The sequence below is a fragment of the Hyperoodon ampullatus genome (assembly GCF_949752795.1).
Source record: "Hyperoodon ampullatus genome assembly, chromosome: 1".
NCBI lineage: Eukaryota > Metazoa > Chordata > Mammalia > Artiodactyla > Ziphiidae > Hyperoodon > Hyperoodon ampullatus.
The window spans coordinates 4,998,056-5,011,738 of NC_136914.1; the positions used below are offsets into that span (position 1 = coordinate 4,998,056).

The 13,683-nt window shown below is 42.9% G+C and overlaps 1 protein-coding gene across 2 annotated transcripts in view; it reads right to left on the reverse strand.

Annotated features, from left to right (window-relative positions):
• DCLK2 (doublecortin like kinase 2) overlaps positions 1-6,246 on the reverse strand; it is a gene marked incomplete at both ends in the record, with an annotated part of 155,414 nt that extends 149,168 nt beyond the window's left edge. For both annotated transcript variants that reach the window (XM_079714920.1, XM_079714919.1), the window contains one exon: positions 5,826-6,246. In XM_079714920.1, the coding sequence (XP_079571046.1) occupies positions 5,826-6,246 (421 nt within the window). The remainder of the gene's footprint in view (positions 1-5,825) is intronic.
• Positions 6,247-13,683: the final 7,437 nt, after the last annotated feature.

Below are 13,683 nucleotides of genomic sequence, written 5' to 3' on the forward strand. Positions count from 1 at the left end.
CAGAATGGACCCCATCTCAAAGGTGGTAGAACATAGCAGTTAAGAATACAGAAGTTGGGGGCTTTCCTGGTGGTGCAGTGGTTGGGAGTCCGCCTGCCGATGCAGGGGACGCGGGTTCGTGCCCCGGTCTGGGAGGATCCCGCACGCCGCGGAGCGGCTGGGCCCGTGAGCCATGGCCGCTGGGCCCGCGCGTCCGGAGCCCGTGCTCTGCAACGGGAGAGGCCACAGCAGTGAGAGGCCCGCGTACCGCAAAAAAAAAAAAAAAAAAAAGAATACAGAAGTTGAAAGGCCAAGGAGAAAGGCCTCAGGTTCCAGCCCTACCTCTTCTGACTGGTACAAGGGGACAATTCCTTTATCCTCTGAGTCTCAGTCTCCCCAGCTGCAAAATGGGGAAGACAATGCAGCCATATTCCATAAGGGATAACAAGGGTGAGATAAAACACAAAGTATCTCGCACAATGACTGCATATAAAACATCTAAAAAATGGTAGCAGTGTTGAGAAGAATAGGATCCCTAATCCTTAGGGTAATGGTTTACTTTATCAATAGAAGAGACAAAAACAGAAGTGGTAGGAGCATGGGCGAGTAGGGATGAGAAGAGACCTAGCCAGGCAGTACAGACCCAGAGAAACTCCCCTGGCCCTCTCTACAATGAAGAAAGCAGTTTGACAATCACTAGTCAAGGGAATATCTAGTTTCCCTGATTTCATATGACAGGGCCATAAAATGTCCATTTCCATAGTTTAAACCCTCATGAAATAGGGATCTTTTCTTATCACTACCAGTGTATCATTCTGTCTGACCCTCATCTCATAAATGCTCTCCCAAGTATTTCCCTTCTTCCCCCAACCCTTTAGAATTCTTCATTCTGCAAATGAAAATTTCTCTTCCCATTATCTCTGGAAAGAGCTTATTATGCAGCTGCGTTACAGCAGACCTGAGATCCCCTGTTTTTGAGAAAATGAGAAGAAAACAATCAGATTTATAGACGCAAGTACTGAGGAAGAGTCACGCCACAGCGATGAGTCAGCAGAGCATCTCTGATTTATCTGGAATATAATCCAATTTTTCAAGATACATATTTTCACAAATACATAGGAACAACCCTATTCAAACTTAATTCATACAAAACTTCCCTTGATAATCAAGAGACTTAGAGGTAAAGTCATTTCCTGGGCTATTTATTTAATGAACTTACTGTGTCCAAGATCCCTAACCTCACGACATGCTTAGTCTAGTGCAAAAAAACAGACCCAATATACCTCTAATTATAAAGGTAAGTGTTACAATAAAGGAAAGGAAAAATGCTGTGGGTAAGAAAATGGCAGAGTTCTAAGCTTGACCTCAGGCCTTGGCTCCAACATCTGTTCCTCTGGGAATCCTTTTCCATTGTCCTGGCCAGTGTGGTCCTCCTACCCTACCTCATTACCACTTCACTTACAGCCCTGCAGCTGGAACCATCGTCTGTGTGTGTGTGTGTGTGTGTGTGTGTGTGTGTGTGTGTGTTCACTCTCTCTGTCCCTCTAGAATGTGAGCATTCTAGAACTGTACCCCCAGCACCTGAAACAACAACAACTATGCTCTCAATCGACAACAGTTTGAGACCAATGCCCCTGAGGTCTGGGAAGAGATTTCATAGAAAGATGATATTTGAAGAGGGTCTTGGACCTAGGAGGATCTAGGAGTCTACCAGGTAGAGAAGGTTTTGCAGACTGATGATTCAGTGTTAAACTGCTATGTCCAATCATCATGCTTGCCTTATATAAACGTGTACTGCTTTTGACTACTATGTGCAAATACCTTACGTCTCATGGGTTTATGTTGCGTTCCTCAGTATAACAAGTTCCAAGAGCTCAGTGTCTATTATTACTCTAAAAATCTATCATTCAAGGGGATAAAACCTATAATCTGAGTTCTTATTCATTTTTACTTAAATGTAACTTAAAAATGTAACTTAATTTTTACTTAAATGTAAACTCATTTTTACTTAAATATAACTGTCACCATATTTTGGTTTAACACCTTCAAGGAGATTGAATAGCCAAAGAGTTTCAATAAACTAGGCTTAGTAGGAGAACCTCAAAAACTTCAAATGCTTGATTTTCTTAGAACTTTATGTTTCTTAAATTCAAGTTAATTCAAGCTAATTTTCAAGTTCACTTAATGGAAGTATCACCTGTCAAAATGATCAAAATTCTCTCACATGCCAAAAAATCCAATCAGTTAATTTATTGTTGACTGAGGAGTAAAAGGTATAAACAACATAAAATGACATATTACTTTGGAACGAAAGAGGCAGAGATGGGTAGCTCTTAATGTTTTGGCTCCTGTCAAATACTTCATCAGAGCCATATACCCACTCCCTGCTGTGTAGGACATTTGCAGCTTTGTCAATTTTCCGGAAGATAGTTTCTGGGTAGGGAAAGGCAGCCCAGGCCATCAGACACTCAATAAATAACCACTTAGGCAGGGGAAGGGTATATACTTTTCGACCAGAAAGGATCTAACTTAGGTGATCTGCCAACCTCTCTTTCAACAGAAAAGGTCACTAAGGCTGAGAACAGAGGTGAATTTTTCTCAAATCCACAGAACCTAGGGACCCCAACTTGGCCACGCATTGTTTCTACTGTGCTTGGGCATCTCTCTTTGGGACATCAAAATAATTATAGCTTAAATGTTCCGAAGAAGAGAACACTCATGGGAAAAAAAAAAACTGAGACCAAGAGTTCTGACTGAGAACTTAGGAACGCGCCATCCAGACATCCTCAGTTGTCTAACAGAGATGTGACACGGTTGGCTGGCTCATGGCTTCAGACAGCTTAACCTGATTTTCCAGGTACTGACTGCTATGACGCACAGTCCTCCTTTGAGAGAAGGTCCCCATCCAGTTGTAAAGACTAAACAGGATTACGGGGATGCACAGCACTAACTCATTGAAATTAACGCAGCTGGGGAGCTAAAACAATAGGCTCCAAATGCCTGCTGGTTCAGTGTAGCGCAGGAGTACCAGCCTACACCTGAACAGTTTTTGGTCTCCAGAGACTCTCAAGGGCAGAAGAAAAAAATCTGGGCCATGCAAATTTCTTTTGTCATCTGAGTTCAATGGGACTGAGGCTCTGAGTGAGTGTTCATGCCTAGCTATCTTGAGTCATCACTTTCTATTCTCCACTGAAAACATTTTAGAAAAAAAACGTTTTGGAAAAAAACAGTATCTCCTAAACTACAAATTTCATGGAATGGAAGAGGCAAATGAGAGATCAGCTGCACATAATGGTGTAAAAAATACTATCAGAGAATCTTTATTAAAAATGATGAACTAAGATGAAATAGTCCATTTTGACAACATGGGAAATACCACAGACCTATTTTTACTGATGCAAATAATAACTACACAGGTAGCTGGTTAGTTCTTCTGCATGATAAATCTGAACACTCGAGTACATAATTTTAACTAAAAGTTGAAACTATTTAAATTCTTGAATAGTTGATAGTAAACATTGATGGTTCTTTTCTTAAAAACTGCCTAGAAACAGGGTATTCCACTCATTGTGTGGGAAATTCAAGACTTAGACAAAGATCTATTGTCAGAGAGAATGCCACTATGACAAAAGAAGTGCTCAAATTTTCTTCTTTTGCAGTGTCTGTAGTATTTTTAATAAAACGTAATTTTATTATATTTGAAACAAGTGGGCAATTGGCTATACTAGGGAAACATTTCCATGGTGCAAATATTTGTGTTCTATCATCATTTTTCATATTGTGGTGTAATTTGGACTCTACAAATGCTTATGGTTCCCCCTCCTCCACAAATCAGTGAATGAATGATTCAAAGGATATTTATCAACCTTCACTTTATAGCTGAACCTACAGTGTGAGTTAGACTCAGTGGACCATGCACCACTTGGGCAATAACAAACTCAATGTACAATATGTGCACTCAACTAATATGCAGAATGGACACCTTGACCATCTTCCCTAGGATCGTGTTCACCTCTGGAGTACGTTCATTTCATGTAGCAAATACACTGTTAAAATTACTTCTGAGAAGGAAAATTACTTCTGAGAAGAATATTAAAACTACACTCCCTCCTCAGACCACACCAGGCACAGTATCCCAAGGGCATGTGAGTAATGAGTGTTTAAGTAAAAAAGGCATTGCCTTGATCCTTCCGCAGAGCTACTAATCTAGCTTTGGGTCAATCAGAAAATTCGTTACTAAGTTTTGAAATATCTAGGCAAATGTAGCTTTTAAGTATGTAACAGGATAAAGCAATAAAGCCCTTTTAACAATGTATCTTCATTTTATTTATACTCCTCTGGTTGTCATCACCTCCTCAGGAAGCCTTTAAAACCAAAACACTCAAGTGAGCAGGAGAATCTGTGAAGTCACACACACACACACACACACACACACACACACACACTCTCTCTCTCTCTCTCTCTCTCTCTCTGAAAAGACAACTTAGTTTTGGCTGGGTCCTCATCTAGCCAAGGCAGGGAAGACTTTTGGTAACAGTGACTAAATAGAATCTCAACCACTTTCAGGACTCCGCAGTGTGGCTACATCAATTTATTAAAAGTGAATTGTAGATGAAAGGGCATATACTGCAGGTCCTGTATGACAAGGCATGTTGCTTAAGTTTCCTCATGTGTAAAATGGACAGTGTCTTCAGAACATAAGAACATGATGTGCTAATATAAGAAAAATAGTTGGCTTCAAGTTCAGTTTCCTTCCCCTGCCAAGCCAACATTGCTATGACTACCATAGCAATATGTGCCATTTGCATTAAGAAAGATGCATGAGAGCAGACTGTATATAAACACACAGTCAGCACATACTTGGGTTCTGTCTGATCTTTATGGGTAGTGTTTAGTTCTGGATATAGGTTCTTAACTACTAGTAATGCTTTCTCTCCCTGAAGTGAAAAAAGAGTAAATACTGCAGGAATTCAAGGATGACACAACATACAGCCAAGCAGTCCCTTCGAGTCAAGCATGGTTGACACCCTAGGCCTAATTTATAAGGGGCCCCAACTGCTGATTCCAATGGCCTTTGTCACCCTAACTAGCTACTTTCAGTAGGGGAGGATGCAGGAGAGATTGCCCTTGATTCACCTCATTACTAACCAAACGTGGAAACCCTTAAGCACAACGGTTCTCAATCTCTGCAGCACATTCAAATCTCCTGAGGATCTTTGAAAACTCTAGATGCCCCGACCACACGCCAAACCAATTACATCCAAGTATCCGGGGATGGGACCCAGACACCCATATTTCTTAAAGTCCCCAGTGATCCAAGATGCAACCAAGGTTGAGAACCACTGTCTTGGATCGCCCCTCCTGACCTCATGCAACTTCTGCCGCAAGGCAAACCAGGAAAGCGAACCTAGAGTGTTTCACAACCACGGCTTCTGAGTAGAGCAGGTGCAACAGGGTCCTGAACGCTGACACACAGGTGCCGGTACTGAGCTCCACACAGAGGGCTGAACAGACAGCTTATGAGCTAGAGGGTTACCCAGATCATCACGTGAGACTTTGCACTTCAAAAAAGCAAAAAACAAAAACAAGTCCGCCTATCTTAAGAGATGTCACCAAATCCCGTTAGGATTTCTTTCTTTCTTTTCTAAGGCAAATCTTCTGGGAAGGACAGTCAGAGTATCTGTGGAAGCGCGCCCCACCCATAGAGCCTGCGGAAAAGAAGACAGAACCGCACAACTCCTGCGGCCGCCTAGAAAACCCCCCGCAGGCTCCCGCAGCGCCGGGAGAGCGCGTGCACCTGTCGGCACGCGGGGCCGCACCTGCCGCGCCGGGCCCTTCCCTCCTACCTTCCAGCAGCTCGTCCAGGCTGGTGACCTTCCGGCTGCCGTCGATGGTGTAGATGGTGCGGACACCCTGGGGCAGGTTCACGTTGTCCGACAGGGAGCGGGTGAGCTCCATAAGCAGCGCATCGAAGGACCGGAAGCGGTCGCCGGAGATGGCAAACACCAGGCCCTTGAAGTAGCGGTCCCCATTCCGGTAGAAGCGCGCCTTCTTGGCCTTCTTCTCCGAGCTCAGGGCCTGCAGGGTCCGCGTACGGTAGAAGCTGCAGTGGGCACTGTGAGCCGGGCTGGGGATGAGCCCGTTCCCCTTGGGGCCGGAGCTGCTGCTGCCCCCGGAGGAGCTGGGCGCCCCTCTCCGCGACCCCGGCCGCGGCCTTTTGTCCCGTTCCTCAAAGTGCTCCAGCTCGATACTCCTGGTGCTGGCCATCGCGGCTGCTCCAGGGGCGCCCCCACGAAACACGTCCCAGCCAAAGCCGGCAGGTAGCCCAGGGTCAAGGCGAGCACCGGCTCAGGGACGTCTAACTGCGAGCAGCCTCAGAGCGCCGGGACACCCAGCTCTGGCATCCCGCCCTCTCCTCGCAGGTGGAGCCGCGGAGGCGCCGGCCGGCCCGCGCCCCCCTAAAAGTGGCCGCAGCGCCGAGCTGCCCAGCTCATTGTCCGGCGCGCCTCGCTCTGTCCCTCCCGCTCGCCGGGGAGCCCCACGCCCCCCCAGGCGCCTCCTCCACCCGGCCACGCCTCACAACTCCCTCCCGGGAGCCCGCCGGCCGCCGCCAAGTTGGGCCGCCCGAAGCTCGCCCCGGGCCCGCGGGCGCGCACAAAGCTCGGGCGCCCGCCGCGGCTCGCGTCCGCCCGCCGCTCCCGGGAGATCCGAGGGGAAGCAAGGAAGGGAGGGGGAGGGGGAGGGGCCGCGAGCGTGGGAGAGGCGCCGCTGGGGCGTCGGCCCGGCTCCGGCCCCGGCCCGCTCACGCGCCCGGCCCGAGGCCCGGAATGCCGCGCCGCCGCCTCGCTCGCCTCCAGGCCCTGCCCGAGGGGCGGCGCGCGCTGGCTGGGGCCGAGAGCACGGTGCAGGCCAGTCCCTCCCGGAGTCTGGCCCTAGCGGGAAATAACGCAGCCCGCCTCCCCCGCAGCCGGCCGGCCCGGCCCACCCGCGAGCATCCGCCCCCGGGCCCGACCGCACCGCCTGCCCGGCCCGCTGTCAGGGCTGGAAGGGGCTTCTTGCTCCCCGAGGGATGCCAAACCCCGGAGGGAGAGAGGTGGGAGAGGAGGCTCTGCAGCGCGAGACGATCGGCCCCTTCAGGGTCCTAGGCGGCCCCGCCCGCCTGACAGCCCCAACCCCGCTCCACGCGCTGATGGGCGCAGCCGCGGCGCGCGCTCCTCCGCCTGGGAAACGGAACCGCGCAGGTCAAAAAAACTACAAAGGAAGGAGATTCAAGGGCAGGGATCACATCCCTTAGCCAGCCTCCAAATGAGGAGCCGAGGCTAAACTAGGGCAGGAACCTGAAACATGGCATTGAATTGGGGCACACTGTTTATTTTTTAAAAGGAAATCTGGAGCTTTATTTAAAAATCCTTTGATAAAACGATTTCCGTTGCAGATTCGCTAACATGGTACGTTCAGTAACTTTGAATGAGTGAATGATCAGAAGTTATTGTTTTTTTAGGAATTTACTTAATTAACAAATATTTATTAAAGCATGCAATGTGCCAGGCATTGTCTCCGTCGCTGGGGATGCATTCGTAAACAGAAAATCCCTGCACCCCACCCCCCTTACATTCAAGTGATGTTTATTGTTGTCAGTTTGAGCTTCTCATTAAGTAAGAGGTCTAACATTTGTAAGCACCCGTCATACTCGAAGTCTTAATTTAGTAGTGCCTGGTCAACAGTAAAGGCATATTCCCCAAAGGCTTGTGAGAAATATTAGTTACTTCCCTTTTACCATTAGGGAAAGATGAAACTAAAAGAAGTTTGGTCCTAATCTGACAGGTGGGTAAGTTACCCTGAAACCTTAGACAGCAAATCCAAACCGACCTGTAAGGTAAGAACATGGATGCTTTTCTTGGAATGAACTAAGTCCTGGAAGAGTATGAATAAGAGAAAGCAGAGATATATGCAGTAGTTCTTCAGCAGCTGTGAAGCTGCCCTGGCATGCAGTGCCCCAGAAGATTCCTGCTTAGTGCACCATAGTTCCCCCAGGGCAGTCTCAGGGACACACCTGGGCATACATGACTTCTAGAACCAGGACTGGAACATGGGAATTCAGGGCTGATCTGAGGCTTCAACATAGTTTTCCAGGGGAAAAACTGTGAAATATAATTAGGTCCATGGCCATAATAGACCTTAACACAGACCAATTAAATCAGAACTTCTGGGGATGGACTTCTCCAACAGTAGTTTTTGGAAGTGCTGCTAATGCACAGCCAGCGTTTCCAACTATAGGCTGTAACATTAGTATTCAAACAGATCAGTGCTGCTTCTCAAACTCTGATGTATACTTACATATAGTAGGGGAAATCCCATAAAATGTAGATTCTGATTCAGTAGGTCTGGAGTGGAATTTGAGATTCTGTATTTCTAATAAGCTCCCAGGTAATGCTAATACAGCTGGTCTTGGTACAACACTTTGAGAAACAAGGAACTAAATGGCAAATTTCTTGAGATAAGGGCTTGTTAAGTACTAGTAACTGCAGAACCTTTCAACTTTGTAAATGGCTTAAAATGGGTGGGTTCATTTGTTTTGCTCTTACTCTTCCTTGAAAAAAAGCCCACTTTGTAATCTATTGCTGTAGTAACAAATTATCCCACACCTAGTGATTCAGGAAAATAAACATGTATTATCTCAGAAGTTTCTGTGGGTCAGGAAGCTAGGAACAGCTTCCCTTGACGTCTCATGAGACTGTAATCAAGACATTGATTGGGGCTGCAATCATCTAAAGGTTTGACTGGTGCTGGAAGATCTAAGATGGTTGGTAGGAGGCCTAGGTTCCTGGCCATGAGCACCTCTCTGTAGGGTCGCTTGAGTGTTATCACAACATGTCAGCTGGTTTCCTCCAGTGCAAGCTCCCAGAGAGAACATGGTGGAAACCAAATGTCCTTTATGATGTAGGCTTGGAAGTCATACACTCTCATTCCTGCAATAGCCTGTGTAACCTTACACAGGTTGGCCCTGTTTAATGTGGGAGAAGGCTATACAAGAATGATTACCAGAAGCTCATTGAGGTCACCTTGTAGGCTGGTAGCACAGGTTCAATCAAACAAGCTTTAGGACATAAACACATTTTCTCACTCAAAGATTCCTGATAAAAGATTTCACCCTTCTTAAATAGTGAATACAATGATATAATATGCCAGTATTTTAGCATGATTCCCAAACATTATATCCCTAAGTTAACAAAGATTACTGCTTTTCAAGAGGGGCTGGGGGAGAAGAGAAAGTATTTCCAAAGCTGTTACCTAATTTTAAAAACTGTTTTGTTCTTGCTCTTTGCATTAATTTGTTTGAAGAACTTTATCTCTGACCTTCATATAAGAATTAAGATGCAATTACCTTTCATAAGATAGTTGCTTAGTGAATATGGTATATATCAAGACCCAGCTGGCCAAAATTTGAAGATTTATTGGGGCAGAAAAAAATTAGTTTCAGCATTACAATTCTAATGCCAACAAAATTTGAGGGTTCTAGGTAGGCAGGTATTAATTTAGGTTGTTACTTCATGGTTTAAAGTTTATAGAGCCAAAACAAATTCTCCCCTTTCACGGGGTTGCAGAATGTGCAGAGTAAGATATTTCAACTGGCATGTCCTTTGCTGAGATGCCCCCTTTCTTTTCTAACCAAGAAACACTACCTGGGACTTCCCTGGTGCTCCAGCGGTTAAGACTCTGTGTTTCCACTGCAAGGGGCATGGGTTCGATCCCTGGCCGGGGAACTAAGATCCCACATGCCGCACTGTACGGGGCGGCCAAAAAAAGAAAAAACACTATCTGATTTGCTAAGCATTCATCCTTCCAGAGATGATCTATTTCTCCTTGGTGGTTGCCTGCTCTGTCTGCCAGGTCATGATCTTAGGGGCTTTACTAGGAGGGGCTGGCTCTACCGCTTTACCATCTGGAAGCCTGCCTTGACCATTGCGCCTGTTGGTTGTGAATTCTCTATACCCTTTCCTAACCCCTCTTAGTCTAACAATTATCTGAATAAAACCTGTTGTGCAGAGAACTTTAAAAATGGCTTCATTTCTATGCTACAGAGAATCCAAGAATTTCAATCCAAAATCTCTTCTCCATTTTTTTTTTTGCAGGATTAGAAAGGACTCCTTTCTGCTCTTAATATGTAATAATTGTAAATCATAAAGTATCTAGTGCACGTGAAAACTTTCTTGATGCTATCCAAGAGGGATCTTCTAAAAACCACTTGGGGCAGAAACAATCAACCAGGCTTGAAGGAAAGGTAATTAATTGTTCTTTGTTCTCTACACTTCTCTTCAGATTTCACAGATTAGCAATACAATTTTACAGTTTTACGGCTGCCTTTAGCCAAGTGGTAACTCCCTCCCCCAGACCCCTCACTCCCCCATCTCCACCTTGATTAAGAAATACCATAACAATTTTTATTTGGCATAATTTGTTTATAAGAGATTTATTTATTCCATACTTCCTTATGGAGCTTTACCTAAGAAACTTGCATTGAACATCCCCTGGTTTTGCTTCACGCTACTTTACTTCTCAAATGCATTGGCTAGTCTTCACTTTTGGCCAGAACCTTCTGCTTTTAGAGGCAGTTTTCCAGCTACTCCATTACTTATTACATAAAGGGTGCTTAAAAACGTTTTAGGCTGCACCGTGCTGAGACTTTCTGCTGTCTCATGTTTTCATTTCTGTTCACTGCGTGCCAAGCGTTTCTCCCAGAAGCAAAAGTGATGAAACAACTATTTTCAGTGAAAGGGCCCAGTGACTATGAACTTGAATTTTTGAAACTTAGCATTATTTTTTATTTCATAATCTTTAATGGTTATAAATTCTAGTGTTTTCTGTCGCACTTTAATGGGAAAGAGTATAAAGCCAGGAGGTTCAGAAAGAGACTCTCTACCCCTACCTACCCCTAATCTGCACCCAGACTGGAAAAAGATTCAGACGAACTCTTCTCTCATTTTTTGTTTCACCTTGGGAGCTTTGCTGTCCCTTACAGCCATGATTCTTGAAGCACTTTACAAATATAATGACTTTGCAAATGTATATGAGGGAATGATTAAAACTACATTTTCAGGTTCAGAAAATTGATTAAGTCTTTCAAAAATTTCAAGTTTAATTTTTTAATGAAAATATCAGATGAACGGAAGAAAAATTCAGATATGCATGCTTTAAATGTATATAGCACACAAATGCTTTTTTTCTATGAGAAAACTGTGGTTTAATAGTTCTACCGATAGTTCTGTTGGTCCATTTCACTTCCACAAAGTGTGTAGTCAAAGACTTCCACTTTTCATGTTAATTCTATGTATTCAAAATTATACTCAGTTATTTTGTCATTTACTAGTTCAGCTGCAATAACTGTTAAAATGAAAATAATAGAAGCATTAAATTTATGAAGTAAATTTCTTTTTAGAAATCTGAACTTTTTTCCCTTTAAATCTTCTTAAGAAGAAAATCTAGGCAGGTAGTAGTATCCCTACTTTCCAGATAAGGGAATGGAGACACAGCCAGTGATTTTCAACAGTTATTTAATTATTTGATATTTAATAATATCAAAAGTGGAAAACCATGGAAAATTACTATAGTACTCTCATTTTGTTTGTGTAAAATCAGATTTCTCAAACCCAATAAAAAATTTACTCTTTGAATGTAGACTTTTTTGATTCATTTAAAATTCAGAAAGAATTATTATATTTATCTTAAAATCAATCATGATTTTAGTGGTTTCCTCCTCTCCATAGCATCTTTCATGTTTATATAAATACTGAATATGGCAAACTGTGTTCCTGTCATTCTGTATATTAGCTAAAAATAATGATGGTCATGAGTACTTAAAGGATAATAAAGCTTTTATAATGATTGATAAGTAGTTATGACCTAGTTAAAGAAACAGATTATAGGCGAGGAAATAGGAAAGATTAAGCAGCAGAGATAGAAATTGACTCCAGGGTATGCTAACTCTAGAAGATGTTCTTATCAAGCTTTCAAAATTCATTAATCACAGAGAGGTCTCTTTAGGAATTTATAATTAAAAATTAATGATCTTTATACCTACAGTAGGTTTATAATGCAAATTAGCTGGTTATTTTAGGACAAATGTTTTATACCTCATACACATATTTGAAATATTCAAATGTTGAAACAATTTATCTTATATACAGGAATAATGATACTATGCAGACTTGGTCAGTCCCTTTTAGTAAATCTGTACTTATTTGGCTATGCATTTAGTTAAAAAAAAATAGCTTTTCCTTGATACTTCCAGAGTCCAATCTGAAATAACTGCTATTGATCATAATTTACTGTTCATACAAAAGATTTGTTATATATCCATGTGTGTCTGTGCACTTGTTTGTGTGTGTATATATGTATGTTTTATATATGCATATATATAATGTACATATAAAACATTTAAGGTGAAGAGGTACATGCATGTGATTACCTGATAGAGTATATCTTAATGTAACTGATATGTTCATTTTTAATAGCTTGGTAACAATATAAAATTACATTTCTTTCAGTATTACAATTAATTACTATTACTACAATAATACAGGAATACCTCAGAGGTATTTCCAGTTCAATTCCAGACCACTGCAATAAAGCGAATATCACAACAAAATGAGTCACACAAATTTTTTGGTTTCCCAGTGCATATAAAATTTATGTTTACACTATACTGTAGTCTATTAAGTGTGCAATAACATTATGTCTAAAAAAGGTACATATATTAATTTAAAATACTTTTAAAGAAATTTATCCACATTCAATATCAGAGAAATCTGTTATAATAATTGAAGAAAGCCTTAAAGAGTTACTAACAATTATTCGGAGCAAATGAATGATTTTAAAAGGTCTGTATTGGATCACAGACTAAATGGTCTTAGCCAGCTCTGAAATTACTTTTTCCTCTCTTAGTTATCATTCTATCTGATAGACCTAAACAATCTTTACCCCAAGTTTTCTGTTTAAAAAAAATTTTTTTAACAACCTCAAACTGACAGAAAAAAATACAAGTTCAGTACAAAGCATTTTTTTCTGAATTGTTTGAGAACAAGTTGCCAACATGATGTCTCATCATCCCTAGATAATTTACTGTGTATTTTTTACAAATAAAAACATTCTCCTACACAGCACGATGCAGGCATCAAAGTCAGGAGGTTAACACTGGTAAATTGCTACCACCTAATCTTTGGAACCCATTCAAATTTTTCAGATGCCCTAATAATGTCCTTTTAAGCAAAATGATCCAGTTCAGAACCACACCATGTGCTTCTCTATGTTGTCTCTTTAGTCTCCTTTGCCTAGAACAGATCCTTAGTCTTTCCTAGGCCTCCATGACCTTGACACTTTTGAAGATTACCAGCCAGTTTTTTGGGCCGCGCCACGTGGCATGTGGGATCTTAGTTCCCCTACCAGAGATCGAACCCGTGCCCCCTGCATTCGGAGCGCACAGTCTTAACCACTGGACCGCCAGGGATGTCCCCCAGCCAGTTATTTTGAAGAGTCCTTCAGTTGGGTTTGTCTGATTCTTCCTCAGGCTTAGATTTAAGGTTATGCATCTTTGGCATGAACATCAGAGAAGTGATGCTGTGCTCTTATTGTATCATATGGGGGGTCAATTTCAATTTGTCTCATCACTGATGATGTTCCCTTTGATCACCTGATTTCAGTGGTACC